Below are 15,875 nucleotides of genomic sequence, written 5' to 3'. Positions count from 1 at the left end.
TAATGCACAAAAATTATCTGCCAATTAACTGATATTGCTGGACACGTATCCAGGGCCACGTGTTCAGCACATATTTATTTTCGTGTGAGAGTGCTGTTACAAGCAACACATCCGAGTTGTCTTCTCATGTGAAGAAGGTCCATTAGCCGAAGCGTTTCCACTTATATATATGGTATACAATATTTCATTTAAGGCCACAGTGTTAATGGCAAATGTACAGGTATTGATGTTTGCTATTTAATTTCATTTAGGCACGTTGCTTATAGAAACGAGTGTTATAAATATGAATCATTGCCTCACTTGATACAGCTAATCTGGCTGTGACGGTCCCACCTGATGACGGAGACTTGTGTTGCCTCCGAAACGTCGTGATTTTTGTTTTTATTTTATTTTGCTTTCTACGTGACTTTACCGAAAAAACCTAAGAAGATGTTATAAATATCGCCCAAACTGAAGGTTGCCCCGGACTGACCCTGTACGTGATTATGAGCCATAATTTCAATGATCAATTACAGATTGCGTGACACCCTGCAAATGATGACGGGGATTACTGATGACCCCGGGTGGGGGAGGGGGTCACGGGGGGAGGGTGGGGGCCAAGTGACGAGGCCGCTGATTCGTCCGAGCGCTCGCAAAAGGGGGGCGGGGCGGAGTCACATGCCCCGCCTCCCCCCTTCACGCCCCGCCCCTCGCTAGCCGTACGTCACGTGACCGGGAGTAACGGGCGCGCTGGAGGTGAGGTTGAGCCGGGTGAGCGTTACCATCGTTACCATCAATTAGCAATTCTCATCGACGGCGTTACCATCGTTACCATCAGTTAGCATCGACAGCGTTACCATCATTACCATCAATTCGCATTGACGGCGTCACCGTCGTGGCGTGCCCTCTCATGCGCGTAGAGCGTGGCGGAGGTCTTCAAGAGACGAGCATCTTTAGCAGCAGAGAGCGGGCGGGGAGTGCGGGTTGCGTGTGAATGTGCCCATCGGCGGCGGTGGTGGTGGTGCACGTGGCCTGGCACAGGCGTCGTGGTGACGTCACCGCCACTTAGTGGCGAGTGGAGGTTGTTTTGGTTGTGCCCATCGGGGGTGGTGGTGGTGGTGTTGGTGCACGTGGCCTGGCACAGGCGTCGTGGTGATGTCACCGCCACTTAGTGGCGAGTGGTGGTTGTTGTTGTGCCCATCGGTGGTGGTGGTGCCGTGGGTCGAGACCGCGCGGCCTCGTGTCTGCTGCACCGCATTGATTGCAGTGCGACTGACTGACGTGGTGGTTGTACCATGGAGATCGGTGTGTAGGGTACAGACTTACCGGCTGGCGTATCGATATAGACTGTATCGTTATAGACTGCATCTTTATAGACTGCATCGTTATAGACTGCATCGTGGACTGTATCGATGGGTTCACTCGATAAACTGGAGTAGGGGCTATTGTAGTATAGACTGCGGTGTTATGCTGGATAGACTCGTGTGTGTTGTGTGGACTTGTATAATTTTTGCCTTGTGTGGACTATACACTGTAGGGGTATTCTGTAGGACTAGCATGCTTTGTATAGACTACTAATAATAGTTTATACTGAATATGTGTATGCAGTATTTTATATACTGTATTTGTGTACTGTAGTTGCACCATACAAATGTAGCACTGGACTTTGTTCACAGTATACAATTTACACGTATTGCTTAGACTAAATGTGTGCGTATTTTTTCGACTTCTCGATGTACTGACAATACTTTCTGGACACACAAACCATGCCCTCTCTTTATGCGAAATGTGATTCCATACAAGAACACCTACGCCAGCTTATAACAATACAGACTGGCCTGCCTACACACCATCATCATCAGATTGGCGTGTGAGGCACTCATTGATCCTCGAAAGATCGAGACGTCCCATATCAGTGAGCCTGCCCAGTAGACGGGAATGCATTGGCTTGGGACATGTGGCCCGCATGCTCAGCCAACGCATGCCCCAGCAGCTTCTGTGCCCGGATAGAAGGGGGGGGGGGTAGAGGAGCGATGTGACGGGCTAATGTCGCAGGAGGACCTGGCGAAGCGTGGCGGCTTTCTGACCACCGGCTACCCTGTGGTGTCACGATCGGCCTCTGTGGGGAGATTGCTGAGCAGTCAGAGACAGCCGTCCCCCCTCGGTGTAACAAAGGCGGGTGCGGGAGCGACGCAACAAAGAACAGAGTGGTTGTTGGAGAAAACACAGCAAGGTGTGGGCACGGCGGTGATCACAGCTGGTGCCTCTGCCAGATATCCAAGTTCACCCATAAATGCCCGGGCCAGTCTATCCTCCAGCGAGCCTTGATGTGGCCTCGAAGTGCACAACGCCTTTTGATGTTGTTGATCATCTAAATGTATTTTCCACAACTAAAACAAATTGTCTGCCCAAATAGTCTCATCTTTGTTGATGCCGTTGAGCCTGAGGTAGAAACATTACATGTCTCTTGTACGACCAGTGTATTTAAGAGACAGCCAGAATCAGAATATGTATACTGGAGGAATCCGATGAGCTGTGAATCTCTAAATCTTGACTTGAAGCTTTCGTGACTGCAGGAAATCATATTCTTGGGTCTTTCGGTAAAGTCACGTAGATAGGTTCAAAGAAAATAACAAAAAACTACAACGTTTCTATCGTAACACAAGCGTTCGTCATCAGGAAAAGGAAGACAACTGCTTGTGTTGCGATCGAAACGTCGTAGTTTTTTGTTATTTTCTTTTAACCTATCTACGTGACTTTATCAAAAGACCCAAGAACTGTAAAGCTCTGTTTCACAAATGTCCAGTAACTGACTTTTCCACAAACAGGTACTTCAATCACTTCTTTACTCCAGAAGAATGGTAAACCTAGTCAACGCTCCACTGGGAATTTGAACGAATGTACTCATAACCTTCATCGTGGTGTAGTGATCCAACCACAGCAAACCTGACCAGATCTACACACAGTTTACAAGTGCTGATTATACTGGCTACATGGATACCTTATATAATGGCTACATATTAGGGCATCATTCCCATTAAGACGATTGCTTATTTTTGGTCCGATTGCTTGTAAACATGTGGGGGCGTCCTCATTGCCACCAATGGATGAACTGCCGCCAGGTTGTTTTTAAAAATATCTGATGAGGTTAGGAAATCATCAAGATGGGAATGATACGCTAAGTGTCTATGCACATGCTGTCGACTGTTGGACTTGTATGAGGAGTAATGTGGGGGTGGTTGGTGATGGTTCATGAACTGTGCTATCAATGCGTGACGACCCACAATAGGCTCCTGTTCATGATGCACAACGACGGTGACATTTGGTGTCAGGATTTGACCTTAACCTGCCCTAGGTCAACATATCCTTAATACATGAGCTGCACCTGGTGTCGCGGTGTCAGTGTCGTCGATGTCATCCTCGTAACCGCTGTGTGTGAGACAAAGCCTGCTTTGGTGGTGGTGGTGGTCCCACCAGCGTCTTGCATGTGCCAGCCAGTGCAGTAATGCCTCCCACGTGCCTGCACAGTATATCATCTCGATTTATTTTCAAGCTGGAAATTTACTGCCTGTGCAAATATTGTGATTTTGTCTTTCAGGAGTTGAGACAATATGTATTAATACCGTGACTCAGCATTTGTTTGATTCAAAGTCACTGACACCTTTGTGGATAATAAAATGTACATTTTATTTCCTAAAAATAGGCCTGGGTCTTAATAGAATGGCAGCCAATATCTGCTATGACGGCATAACCATCACATAAACATTGGTTAACCAGTTACAATGGAACACAGTGTCTTAGTTTCCAGCGTTCTGTGTATGTGTGGTATGGGGTGCGGTGTTGCAGTGGGCCACAGTGCTATGATCCTGGAAACCTGGGTTATATTCCCAGCCATGGATAAAATCAGTAGCACATGGTATCTGAAATTGTCTTGGACCTTCCTGTGTTCTGCTCAGCTTTACAACAATAACCGAGTTCGGCGTGTCAATATCAGCACTCAAATTAAACACACCATCCGCTCACGTTGCCCTTAGTAGGTGCTTGCTAACAGCATTATCATCTGCAAGGTGAACATGGGTAGTGTTTGCCTTTATTATATGCATTACAATCTTGTGATGTGTGAAACTGGGGCCAGGATGGCAGACCTAAATCAGCTGGTGGAGCGGCTGGAGATTGTGGCACAGAGGCTGGAGGCTGCCTTCCCTGGAGGAACTGGTGGCCCCAGTGGAGATGCAATCAATGGCATTGAAGAAGGTAAGGCCAGAGATGCATTTGTGTTGGGAGCAATGTTTGCGATAAACGGTTAAATTGGGATTTTTGTTGCACCTAAATGTGACCAAATTGATTTCATCTAATGGAAAAGGCTATTTTATGAGCATCTGCAATTGAATATGTCATTGTAAAACACTTTAAAAAAATACATTGCCACTTAACATATAGTAGGAACTGTAAGTAACTTATACATTGCATAGGAATACAGGTGAAAAGAATATATTTTTACAAGTGGGTTGTAAATTGAAAAAAAAAACACTTTTTGGGAAATAAAATGTGAATAGAATTTAATTTATTAATCTATGCTATGTAGATCAACACGTCTTGTTTAGCTGGAAAATAAAATCCACATCAGTGAGGACTAACTGTTCAGTACATCATAAAAAAATTTGCAATTGTATTGAATTATAAAGTTAATGTGTGCTCTGGTGTTTTAAAATGCCACTGTGTATGTATATGCTCTATTGTGTGCCACTATTTGTGCTGCCCTTTGTGCCACTTTATGCTTCTCTGTGTGCCACCGTGTGTGTGCTGTCGTATGTGCCAACGTGTTTGTCACTGTAGAGGTGCCGCCATGCGTGGAGGCATTTGACAGTATCCTGGCCGGGCCTGTAGCCCAGTACCTTCGCTACAGCCGTGACATCGGCGGAGAAGTGGCGAGCCACGTGAGTAGCAGTTATAGACATGGGTGCATTCCAGTGAGGAGTGTACAAACACCAAACACTTACGGGTATCATGGTTATGTGATCACTTTCCCACTTTCGCAGAAAATCATTCAAGTATGATATCATCAAGGAAGCCTCTGAAAGGCCATTTTTTTACTCTATACAGTACCTTCATCTCAATTCCATTATTTGGGGTCAGATTTTATTTTCAGCATCTTTCAACTCTTTCTGGTTATTTTGCCTGCCTCCACATTACCCCGGTTCCTTCAAGAACTCTCTGCAGTATGGCCAGTTTTATATGGTTTTCCTCAGTTATTTTCCCTTCTTTTAAAGCCTTTCTTCACAAGATGTTCTGACTCGTTAAATACAAGCAGAGCCCTGCGGGTGTAGTATACATTGTTCATGATTGACCGTTGGGAGGTTGTGTGTGTGTTTATTTGAAGCACACCGTCCAACTCGACATCGCGTGCCTCCACTCCAACTGTAAAACGCAGCAGTTGCATTTGAGCATTGTTACACATTCCATAGCCCATGTCGGTCTTACGCTGGGGCTCTCGGGCACTGCTGGCATTGGGCATGAATGGTGTGGAGGCCCTTTCCTAAGTGACGTTCGTGATACATTCTTATTTTATTTGTGGGCCGATGTTTCAAGGTCGTATTGGACAATGCCATGTGCATATTTAAAGTTCTGTTTCAGTAAGAATGAATGTACACGTAGAGCCTCTTTGTCATTCCACTGCTGGATGGAGGCTTCCCTTCACCATGCAGCATGCTGACTACTGTAGGTTGGTGAAGGGGTGGAACATAGGCATATGAGCATACTACAAAACGACAATTTTTGCTGCAATCCCTCTGGACAGTATCGTCCCACAGCAGCTTATAACAATACCTACATTAGCACTATACATATAACTTTCCCCAAGTGCAGCTTGTACTGAATGTTGTACTCTTATTGGAAAGTGGAACGTAAGTATATCCATTGCCCAGGTTCGATCACACTGAAGTAATGTGTCTTGTGAAGGCCAGGGGAAAATGGAAAAACATTACAACATCGTTTTTCTGGGCTGGATCTTGAAGCTACATATGTCCTTTCTGTAACTACAGAGTCAAATGCTTCACCTAAATATATATTTTTTTTAATTCAAGTGTAAGATATTACGATGTTTATTCGAGGATTGATGCCTAGTGAATGATTGTGAGAAACCCTTCCTGTTGTTTAATTTTGAACATTACCAAGACCGTGTGTGCGTGATTAACATGCACATTGTGGGTCAAACTCAACTTTCCACTTAAACCACGCCTCGGTGATCACTCGAGTACCCTGCCACGGTGCGTTTCGAACAAACAACACTTGACATTTTAAAGGAAAATCTAAGGTAAATCAGAATTTCCCTGATAGTCATCATTACATCCATGTTCAGATATTCAGTAGCTTTAGCAAAGTCTGATAGGCAAATATGCTAAGTACTCTCTGATCATCTCCACTTATTGGTTTCTTTGAAAATAAGTAGTGGCTTATCCCTCTTCATTGCAGAGACATAGTTAAATCTTTAACTTAATTGTCAGCTTTTGCAGCTGTAGTCAAGAGTCTCAACGAAGATCAAAACAAGAACTGAAAAGTGTACCTCGCGGTTGTAACGACGATACCGACATTTTGGACATCAGAGAGAACGCTTTTAATGTCCAGAGATGTTCTGGGGTTTTGCCGTATAATGGCACCCTTTATGATGGCGAGCGCCGTAATCCCTGGAGCGGCAGGCCGGCTGGGGTGAGTGCCGCGTGACAGCTGCACCTCGCCACCAGTTTCGGCGCTTGAGATTAAAACCTGGGCCCTGTCAGCTGGTGTCCGCTGACAGACTGACCGCCTGCATAAAGGAGTTTATCATTGCACAGTTGTTAAGACGTGTCTACAATGACTGCTTTTCCGTGTGTGCAAATTGGCTAGTGTTACTTGTGGTGTGTTTTTTTACTTTCCTCCTCCCCCGTATTAGAACAAGCACCATGTGTTCGAGTTAGTACCCAAGAACATTTTTGTTGAACTCACAATAGTCGAATAATAATTTGTGTTGTAAGTCACAACAATTAAGTTTAAAACACACCAATTCACGTGTTTTCACATACAAGGATAATATAAAAAAGTGACACATTTTTTACTGTTTGGCCGTGTCGGGTGGTGGAGAGTTACGACACATTTATGAATAACGCGATCTGGCCCAAAAACTTATATTATGAATAATATTGGTCGCGAAAGCCTACGTGTTAAATATGTGAAAAGTAAACTTGAATTGGGCATGACCAGTGTTTAGTCAAGCAATATAATTTTGTGATTAAAGGAGGGTAGATTTGTACTATAAAAATTAATAAGTAGAGTCAGATTCATCTCGTCCATAGAGCATTTTGTGTCAAGGTCACACTGCAGTCCGTGTTCATCCTAGCTATATACTGTGTAGGGCACTGTGTAGGGCACTTGTAGCAGTTTTAATTCTCATACTCAACTCTGTGAACAAACATGTATGCAAGTGGTATGTTGGGCTCAGAAGAGGCAGGGCTGGTTCAAACTCCAAGGATTGTTGCTTTAACTTATTTATAACCATGGTGCATGTAGAACTGCGTATAATACTACATGTGCACTCATTTTGGAAAACATGTTGGCTTTATATAAGTGTCTATATTAAATCATATCTCAAGATGTTACACAGAAACAGTGGACATACATTTTCACAGAGAGCGGCGGTCAATCATAGGCAGAGGAAAAAAGGAAGTCATTAAGCCTGGACTTGAACGGGGGCAGGGAGTGAGCAGCGTGGACAGCAGGGGGATAGGAATTCAGGTCATTGGGGGCAGCAGAGGAGAATGAGCGACCTCTCACTGTGTAAAGATAACAGCATTTTTGATGGGCTCATTGTCAAATTCCTGCAATCTGTTGCGGTCGAAGATGTTTGTCTCTGGTCAATGTCCTGTCTGTGGGTCCAAAGGTGGATGATGAGGCCGATGTGAGATCGACAGAACTCTGTCTCAGCTCAGGCGCCGCGTGTGTCCCGGCGGGATGGGGGACCCTGGCTCGTTGATTCGGTCTGCATTGCCCACAACTCAACAGTGCGCCAATCAACCAACGTGTAAATATGGGAGGCAAATAAGCACTCAAAGTTATTATATCAGTTTAGAAATTGTAATCTTTTTCTATAATAATCGGTGTTGTATAAATAATGAGAAACATAATTTTTCCGATTTAAAGCTTTCGTGACTGCAGGGATTCATATTCTTGGTTCTTTCAGATGGGAAATAATAAAAGTCAAAATAAAACATAATTTTTTTTTATTACTTTATTATTACTTTACTATTTCCTTTCTATGTGAATTTACCGAAAGGACCAAGAATAAGAAACATAAATGCTTGGTTTTATGGAACTATATGAGGAACACCCTGGAACCCACTATTGTTTTGCAACATTTAGCGTGAAGAGTACATTCCACTCCAATATTCCGTATGCCACAAACAATGCGCCGCATGTCACAAACACATTTACCAAACTGTAAAATAGGCATAGAAGCGAGCATTCATTCGCTTGCACACACGCGCACAAATGCACAATGCACAGTGATGGAATTGGTTACAAAATGCTACATTTATAACTGCTGCCAGGAGTTCTCACTGGTTGTCTGACTGTCCAGGATTTAGCAAAAAATGCGCGTGTGGCACGGGCATGGCCAAAATAACATCTAGAGGGAGAAAAAGAATGTGGTGTATAGCGCCGTCTGCACCTGTTCACAACTACTTCAACAGCAGTGCTTTAAATGTACAAATGACTCCTTTCTTGAGGTTATTGGAAAGCTTGAGGGTTGGTGAAAGTTTATATGGCAAGAGATTGGTTAAAAGTGAAATGCAGCCCTGGCAAGAGAGGCTTAAGCTTCAGCAGGTGCCCCGTGAATGCCCGAGTGTTTAAAACGGCACTTTTCAAAGGCAGCTCATGTTTTTCTTTCGCACGTTTGATGTGTCATTGTGAGAGAACGATGTTCACGATGTGTATTGTTGTGATTCTGTGTGTTTAATTGAAGCTTTCGTAGATATTAATGCGTGGAATACAGCAATCGTGTCATGCTCTAAATGGTGTTTGTATGTTGTTTTAGCTAAGACAATGTGGCAATTATCAATTGTAATGAACGTGTTACGGTTAAACTTTTGGTTTTTAATGAAAGACGGCTCTTTAGTAGATGGCAACAGTTTTTATTCATCTATTATCCAGGTGTTTGTTTAGAGGGTTAAGCTGTTTGGATCATGGAGGAGAGATGATGTTCATTGTGCATTTCTGAAATTGGATGCCCGAAATGTATAGTGCTGACACGTGTGAGATCTACACATACTGCAGTCGTCGAAGCTTCAGCTTAGTACGTATGTGTACCGAGTGTGTGATCACAGGTGCTACACATTGTACTCATGGGAAGCCACATATGTGTGAAGAAAACATTTTGATCCATTTTTATTGTTTACACCACAAAGTGGAAAGTGTCAAAGCTTTTTGATGTTTGGCAATTTTATTTTATTTGTGTAATTTTGCATTGAATGGATTTTGAAGTCTCCAAAGAAAGCCCACATGTGTGGGATTAACACCTGAACTGTGTAGTTAGATCAGAAACCTACTTGTACTGGCTTGTACATGCACATCATTAGCACTCGATTTAGCAGTCTCGCATGCACTGAAGCTCCATCTTTGATCCACCAACCCTGCATCCCAGGTTCGTGAATTACAGACATATATTTACAGATATATATAGAAATCACAATATTAGATATACAGGGTGTTTCAAAAAGATGGGCCCAATTTGAAATCGCTATATCTCTGCAACCACGAACCGCCCATGAATGAAACTTTTACCACTTGAAAAGGCGGGGCATAGAGAGGGCGGGGCATAGAGAGGGCGTGGCATAGAGAGGGCGGGGCATAGAGAGGGGGCGGGGCATAGAGTTTCAAATGATTACCGCTCGATGCCTCTCCCGGCGCACAAACAGCCCCTAGCCTCAGTCATTCGCAAGACGTGTGACCCCACAACACAAGGGGCGTTTTGCGTTCTGCAGTTCAGCAAGAATGAATTAGTAATTACGGTGCAGCGTGCGTTTTAACGGCGTTTTGGCATTGATCTGCCAATGTCAAAGAGCATTCGTCGTTGGTACCGATAAATTGAGGAAACGGGCTGTTGATGTAAGGGGAAGAGCACGGGGCGACCACGCACCTCAGAGGAAAACGTGAGAAGAGAGGCGTTTAGGACGAATTCAACTATTGTCTCGATGTTGTCCGTACAGCAGGTGGAGGGCACATATAGCATTTTTAAAATGGTTAATAAAATTTGATAACTCATTAAACCGTTTGTAACTTTTTGTGTAATTGTAACATGTTGCCGTCGTGAAATATACTGCTTTGAAATTGGGTCCATCTTTTTGGCCCAGGTGGCTCAGTGGGAGAGCGAGCGGCTCGCAATCAGAAGGTTCATGAGTTCAAATCCTGGTTGGGAGTTGACTCATCCCATCATCCCTTTGGGGTCAATATACAGGTACAACTTTCTGGGGAAGTCAACTGTGGTTGTCCTTTTTCTTCTCGCCCCTGCCATAGGAATGTGGAATTTTTCCACCTGGCTCCCGGCTATACGGAGATGAGCACCAATGCCTCGATGCTTGTTTGAGCAGGAAATTACGTTGATTTTAGTAGAACCCAAGCCGTTATGCATGCAAGTTTTAAGAGCCTTGGTAGACCTTGGCACAATTTTTCGTAAGAAAATAGTTTGGTATATTTAAACGTTCCTTATATCATGGGTACGTTGATTATATATATTTTTGTGACACTGCAGGGATATTTAAAGTTACTTGGTTAAAATGTCCCAAGCTCCAAATCAAGCTGTTGCATTTTAATTAATAATGAGACATAATACTGGTGGAGACCCTCGGCACGAATGTTCCACTGGATTTGTCACAAGGCCAACAGCGGTTACTTTGTGAACAGCTGGTGTCTGGAAGGGCTTTCGGTAAATATTCCTGGAGTATTCCAACACGTTGCCTCCAGTCTCCCTCTTTCCTTAAACCCATTCCTCCTTAGTGCAGTGCACCCCTCCTCTTTCCTTGGCGCCTGTAAAGTATTCGGGCCCCGATCAGAGAGAGAGATATTGCCACCCGTCAGTGGTGGTGACTGCCTTAGCCATGTATGGGTGCTCCTCCCGAGTGCTGCTCCAAAGCCATATTTAGCCGTGACGTGAGCAGTTGCCAAGGGGACACGGGGTACCTTATCTCGATGTTGTGTTTTTGTCATGTTTTTCATTATCGTAAATGTACAAGCATTTTGGGAAAAAACTTGCGAAGTGCTTAAGGACATTAAAACCCACACACAGCCAACCAGCGGACGTTTCATTGACTTTCCACAACCGCATCTATTATTTGGTCACAGTAAAGTATTTATGTTTGGAGGACACAATTGTGTTTTTTTGGGGAATTTTAGACGAGCCTCCTACGGCACGTTGAAAGTTAAATTTGATGCAATATTCACGATTGTAATGCAATTGTAAAAAATGCAGTGCGATATTGATGGTTAATGTTCATGCGAAAACTTTCCATTTCCCATGTAACTAGTCCACACATCCATAGTTACCAGTGAGGTCAGTGCAAATCGTTCATGTGCATTTGTTTGATTTATTTTGAGGTTTATTTAGGTCATTACAAGATTACTGCTTGAATAACAAAAGTTACATCTATTGTTTATGCCCCATTGAATCATCGTTGTGACTCGACCCCCTCCCGCGATGTATCCCTGCTGCTGACTAACAACTTGCTTTGTAAATTAATCCGCGCACTGCTGGGTCAGCAAGTGTTTTGTGCGCGATCATATGCATGGAAAATGTGTGTTCTGATACCTGGATACAATCAGCTGATCCTCCACGGTAACTCACTGAACGTGTAGCAGCGGTTGGGCATGGGTTCCACTGATGCGGTGGTGCCAAACATTACATCATATAAACATAATTTTTCCACTTTACCAATTTACTTTATCAGTTTTTTTTGGGTAATAACTATGTAACGTTACATTGATTCCTCGATTTAAAAAAATGCATATTTTTTCAATCGCGATACATGCATCAAATGTGTGTCTATGAATTGATTTATTTCCAATTCATGTAAGTTATAGGTACATTAAATGGAACTGGCACTTTTAATGGCTGAATGAAGTGAACGAGACAAAATAATCGATGCATCAATTGTAAATTACCCTGAATCCTGACTATTCATCAAGTGGCGGTGGTGGGGTAAGGAATCGTGACATCTCTGCTAATTATGCTTTTTGGCGGGTTGCTTAATTCTATCCACATGACTTGGAGGGACATTCCTGGAGGATGCCCATAGATTGATTGCAGGATCACTGAAAGATGGAGACACTGAATAAAGTTGTTGTTTTTATATATTTGCGAGTGATCAAATGCCTTAAACTAGCAGAACAATCAAACTGGATTCTGAAATGTGATCACTATTTTGCCTGTTACATTATCACAAAGACATAAATATTCCCAGTTGGTTCTCTGCATAGTGACAATAAACATAATCTGATCAAGGTAGGATGCATTACAAGGTAGTCACAGTACCTTGATTGCCTTAATTAAAAATGGAGAGTTTAGCTGTAGGTATGGTGAATGAGTTGGTTAATGTGACCCATGTGAGAATTGCTTTACATAGAACATTCGCGTTCAGCTCATTAGGAGTAAAAACAAGATCGGTGAGAGATGTGGAGTGTTGGTGCAATAACGCCTCTCAGGCAACTATGCAGCCACGAGCCCTCACTGCAGCCTCGTCACTGCTAAGCGTGAGCGCTTAGATTTCTGTTAGATGTAACAGGGAACGTCTCTTATTAGCAGCATCACTGTAATTACCGTTGTTAATTGAAAACGAAGACAAAACGCCTCGTCGTAGCTGCTCTCGTGGGAGAGAGTGAAGAGAAAACGTCGGTGGACCGGCTGATCTTGCCCAGGGATGGCGTGCGCCGAGCATGGCTATGTAAGGCGACGCCCACGCAGCATGGAGAGGAGTTGGCCTCGTGACGCACTTGTCGGGAGCAGCAGCAGCGAAAAGAAAAGATCAGCCACCGCTGAGATTCACAGAGCCACGGGGTCAGGGCCGGGCCTTGAATCAACGCTCGCCCGACCCTATGAACCTAACACGAGGCCCACTGAGCTACAAGTAATAGCTCAACGAAGTGGCGTATCATGTGGACATTTATAGCAGCCAAATAATCGAAGCGCACGTTGATTATAAATGTGGAGGGGAAAACACCAGATGACTCGGAGACAAATCCACGCGACCACGGGGAAACAGGCGTGCAAACAGCAAATATGCAAGCGTCAGGGTCAGGATTAAACTCTTGACCACCTCTTGACTTAAAGCTTTCGTGACTGCAGGAATTCATATCCTTTGGGTCTTTCGGTAAAGTCACATAGATAGAACAATAAAATAAAAATGAAAATAAAGAGAATAAAAACATTTGTATTCACTTTATTTTCATTTTTATTGTTTTATTCTATCTACATGACTTTACCGAAAGACCCAAAGAATATGAATCATGACCACCTGATCAGTGGCATCGACGATGAGCACGGTTGGCTACGTACGGTGCAAAATAAGTTTTTCATATATACGGAACGAGAGCTCATGAATTCAGACTGCAGTTTCATTCTCATGCAACAAACAAGTGGATCAAGTAGTGATGCTAATGCAGACGCGTCCTGCGATGCTGATTGATGTGTCACGACAGCAAGAGCATTGTTTTCTTCATCCATACACAGGCTGCTCCCCCCCCGTCCCCCTCTCACGAGCAGAATAATAACCATGAAGCAACTACAGCACAAGCAGAGAAGTGCTCAGCATCCACACTTTCACTTTGAATCGTGACCCCAGCCTAAGCAGTTGACATTCTTGATACACACACCGATTGCTGCATGTTCGCCTCGACTCTTTACGAGTTATGTTCTTTTGTCGTGGATCTTTAGGCTCGCGGAGTGAATGAGATAGGTGATACAAAGAAGGTGGGCAGTACATGTGAGCTAGACAGTACAGACAAGACACACAATGCAAATGGGATCGACAAAACATAAGAAACGGATGCTACAAACGAGAAAGACTAAATGAGGCAGACGGTACAAATGACAGACGTTACTGACAAGACGTACATGAGAAGGAAACGAACAGTGCACAGTATACACGAGATTGACTTTAGTCCCACGGATAAATGCCGGGTCGTCAGAGATGTCTCTGTACTCAGCAATTTCAACGCAGGAAGTGATCACAGGCTGATGCGATGCAAGTTACGCTTCAGCAGTGCCAAAGAGATAACAAAGTAAGTTAGAGACGACACGGCGGTTAATATCGAAAGGCTACTTCATGAGTTTAGCAGATTTAGATTGATTCGAAGCAGAAATTCTGAACAGTGCAGTTAAAGTGGTAATGGAATTAAAAAGCAAATGGTGAAAACGTTACTTGACACGACAAAAAGGCGTGTTGAAGAGAAAGATCGATAACGAAAGTGCCAAACAAACAATAGAACGCACAGAACTCGGCAAAAACAAAACATTATATTCCAGTGAGGTTGAGAAATTAACCGCATGAACAAGAATGAGAAGGACTTATTTCATGTCAAAATGTGGCGTAATAGCCCAAGTCTTGCGGACTTAAGATTACTCATAGTAGTGAACTTAAAGTTAGTCATAGTGGGTCGCTGAGCGAAGTGATCACCAGGGAGACCTAAGCAATGCCAAGGATCGCTTTTAAAACGATACAGGTGCGTTTGTTTTGTATGAAAGCACACAGTTAAATTGTTTGTAAGTTTATTCCAGTGTAAAGTGAAACACGCTGTAACCCAGTTCAGAAACACCCTGAATGTGTCTCCTTCCATTGGCTGAGATTACCTTCACGGCTTCCCCCACTAAATGTGTGACTGGCGTTCAGTTGTTGAGTTGTTACTTTGTAACGCTCAAGCCTAGGCAAGCCTATTTATAGTTCATAGTTCACTTTTGGAGGAGGTGGCATTTGGTTAAAAGTGACCTCTGACCTATTGTAGAATTCTAAAGACTTTCTTGACATTGATAGCTATTTGCTTTGCAAGTCAATAGCCTGCAACAGGCTTATTGTACACGAAAAAACCAACAGAAACCTGTGCCTGGTGCAAAGCTCATGCACCTGATTGCACTTAAACAGCCGTGCCCACAGACGGCAGTGTTTGGAGTGGTGTTTAATGGGTGAAACTGCAAATGTGTGAAAGTTAAATGACTGTGTGGTACCTGGTTCATTTAATGTCCTCACGAGAGCAAAGTTGAAGTTTTTTTTTTTAAATGAATGAATGCGATGTTTGCCTTCAATGCCACTCGCGGATGAAGCCGCTCCGTGTGGTACACGCACAGATAATCTTACACAGTGCGGCGTCGGTCGGTGTCGAACACTTCCTCATGGCCGTCCGCTATCACCTTTACTGCCTCTGTACACAAACGAGAAGGTTGAAAGTTCAAATGCCGGTTCAAAGGTTGCCTGAGCTCATCATCCCTTTCGGGTTGATAAAATTAGTATCGCCGTGGGAAGTCTGCACTGGTTTTCCTGTGAACTGACTGGGTCTGTCATGGGAATGTGGTATTTCCACTGCTGGCTTAAGGCTCTCCAATGCTCATTGCAGCACGTAGACACGTATCCTTGACTTTTGAAGTGTAAGATATAAATAATCTCGTTTCTCTTCATGTTTCTTGTCTTCAGGCCGAGATGGTAAAAACAGCTCTTCATGCGCAAAGATCGTTTTTGGTGACCGCTGCCAGGTCACAGCAGCCTTCCGAGGTGAGAGTCGTTCCCGAAGGCAGTCAGCTGCTTCTTCCTCTACCCTAGGTTATTCGACGCTTTACGCATGTGCTCTGTGTTGATGTTTTACCGCAATTACCGGGCACAATTATTTAG

The 15,875-nt window shown here is 43.8% G+C and overlaps 1 protein-coding gene across 3 annotated transcripts in view; it reads left to right on the top strand.

The window, feature by feature from the left end:
* The first annotated feature begins 673 nt into the window (after window positions 1-673).
* Window positions 674-15,875, top strand: part of LOC144932363 (adenylyl cyclase-associated protein 1-like) — a 38,213-nt gene continuing 23,011 nt past the window's right edge. For 2 of the 3 annotated variants that reach the window (XM_078856331.1, XM_078856329.1), the window contains exons 1-4: window positions 674-750; window positions 4,115-4,233; window positions 4,816-4,916; window positions 15,681-15,758. In XM_078856331.1, coding sequence (XP_078712457.1) covers window positions 4,116-4,233; window positions 4,816-4,916; window positions 15,681-15,758 — 297 coding nt within the window. In that variant the 5' untranslated portion in view covers window positions 674-750; window position 4,115. The remainder of the gene's footprint in view (window positions 751-4,114; window positions 4,234-4,815; window positions 4,917-15,680; window positions 15,759-15,875) is intronic. The other variant, XM_078856330.1, reaches the window with a different exon arrangement.

The sequence above is a fragment of the Lampetra fluviatilis genome, chromosome 5 (assembly GCF_964198595.1).
Source record: "Lampetra fluviatilis chromosome 5, kcLamFluv1.1, whole genome shotgun sequence".
NCBI lineage: Eukaryota > Metazoa > Chordata > Hyperoartia > Petromyzontiformes > Petromyzontidae > Lampetra > Lampetra fluviatilis.
The sequence above is the reverse complement of the archived record's forward strand: the minus strand, read 5'-3'. Positions and strand labels throughout refer to the sequence as shown.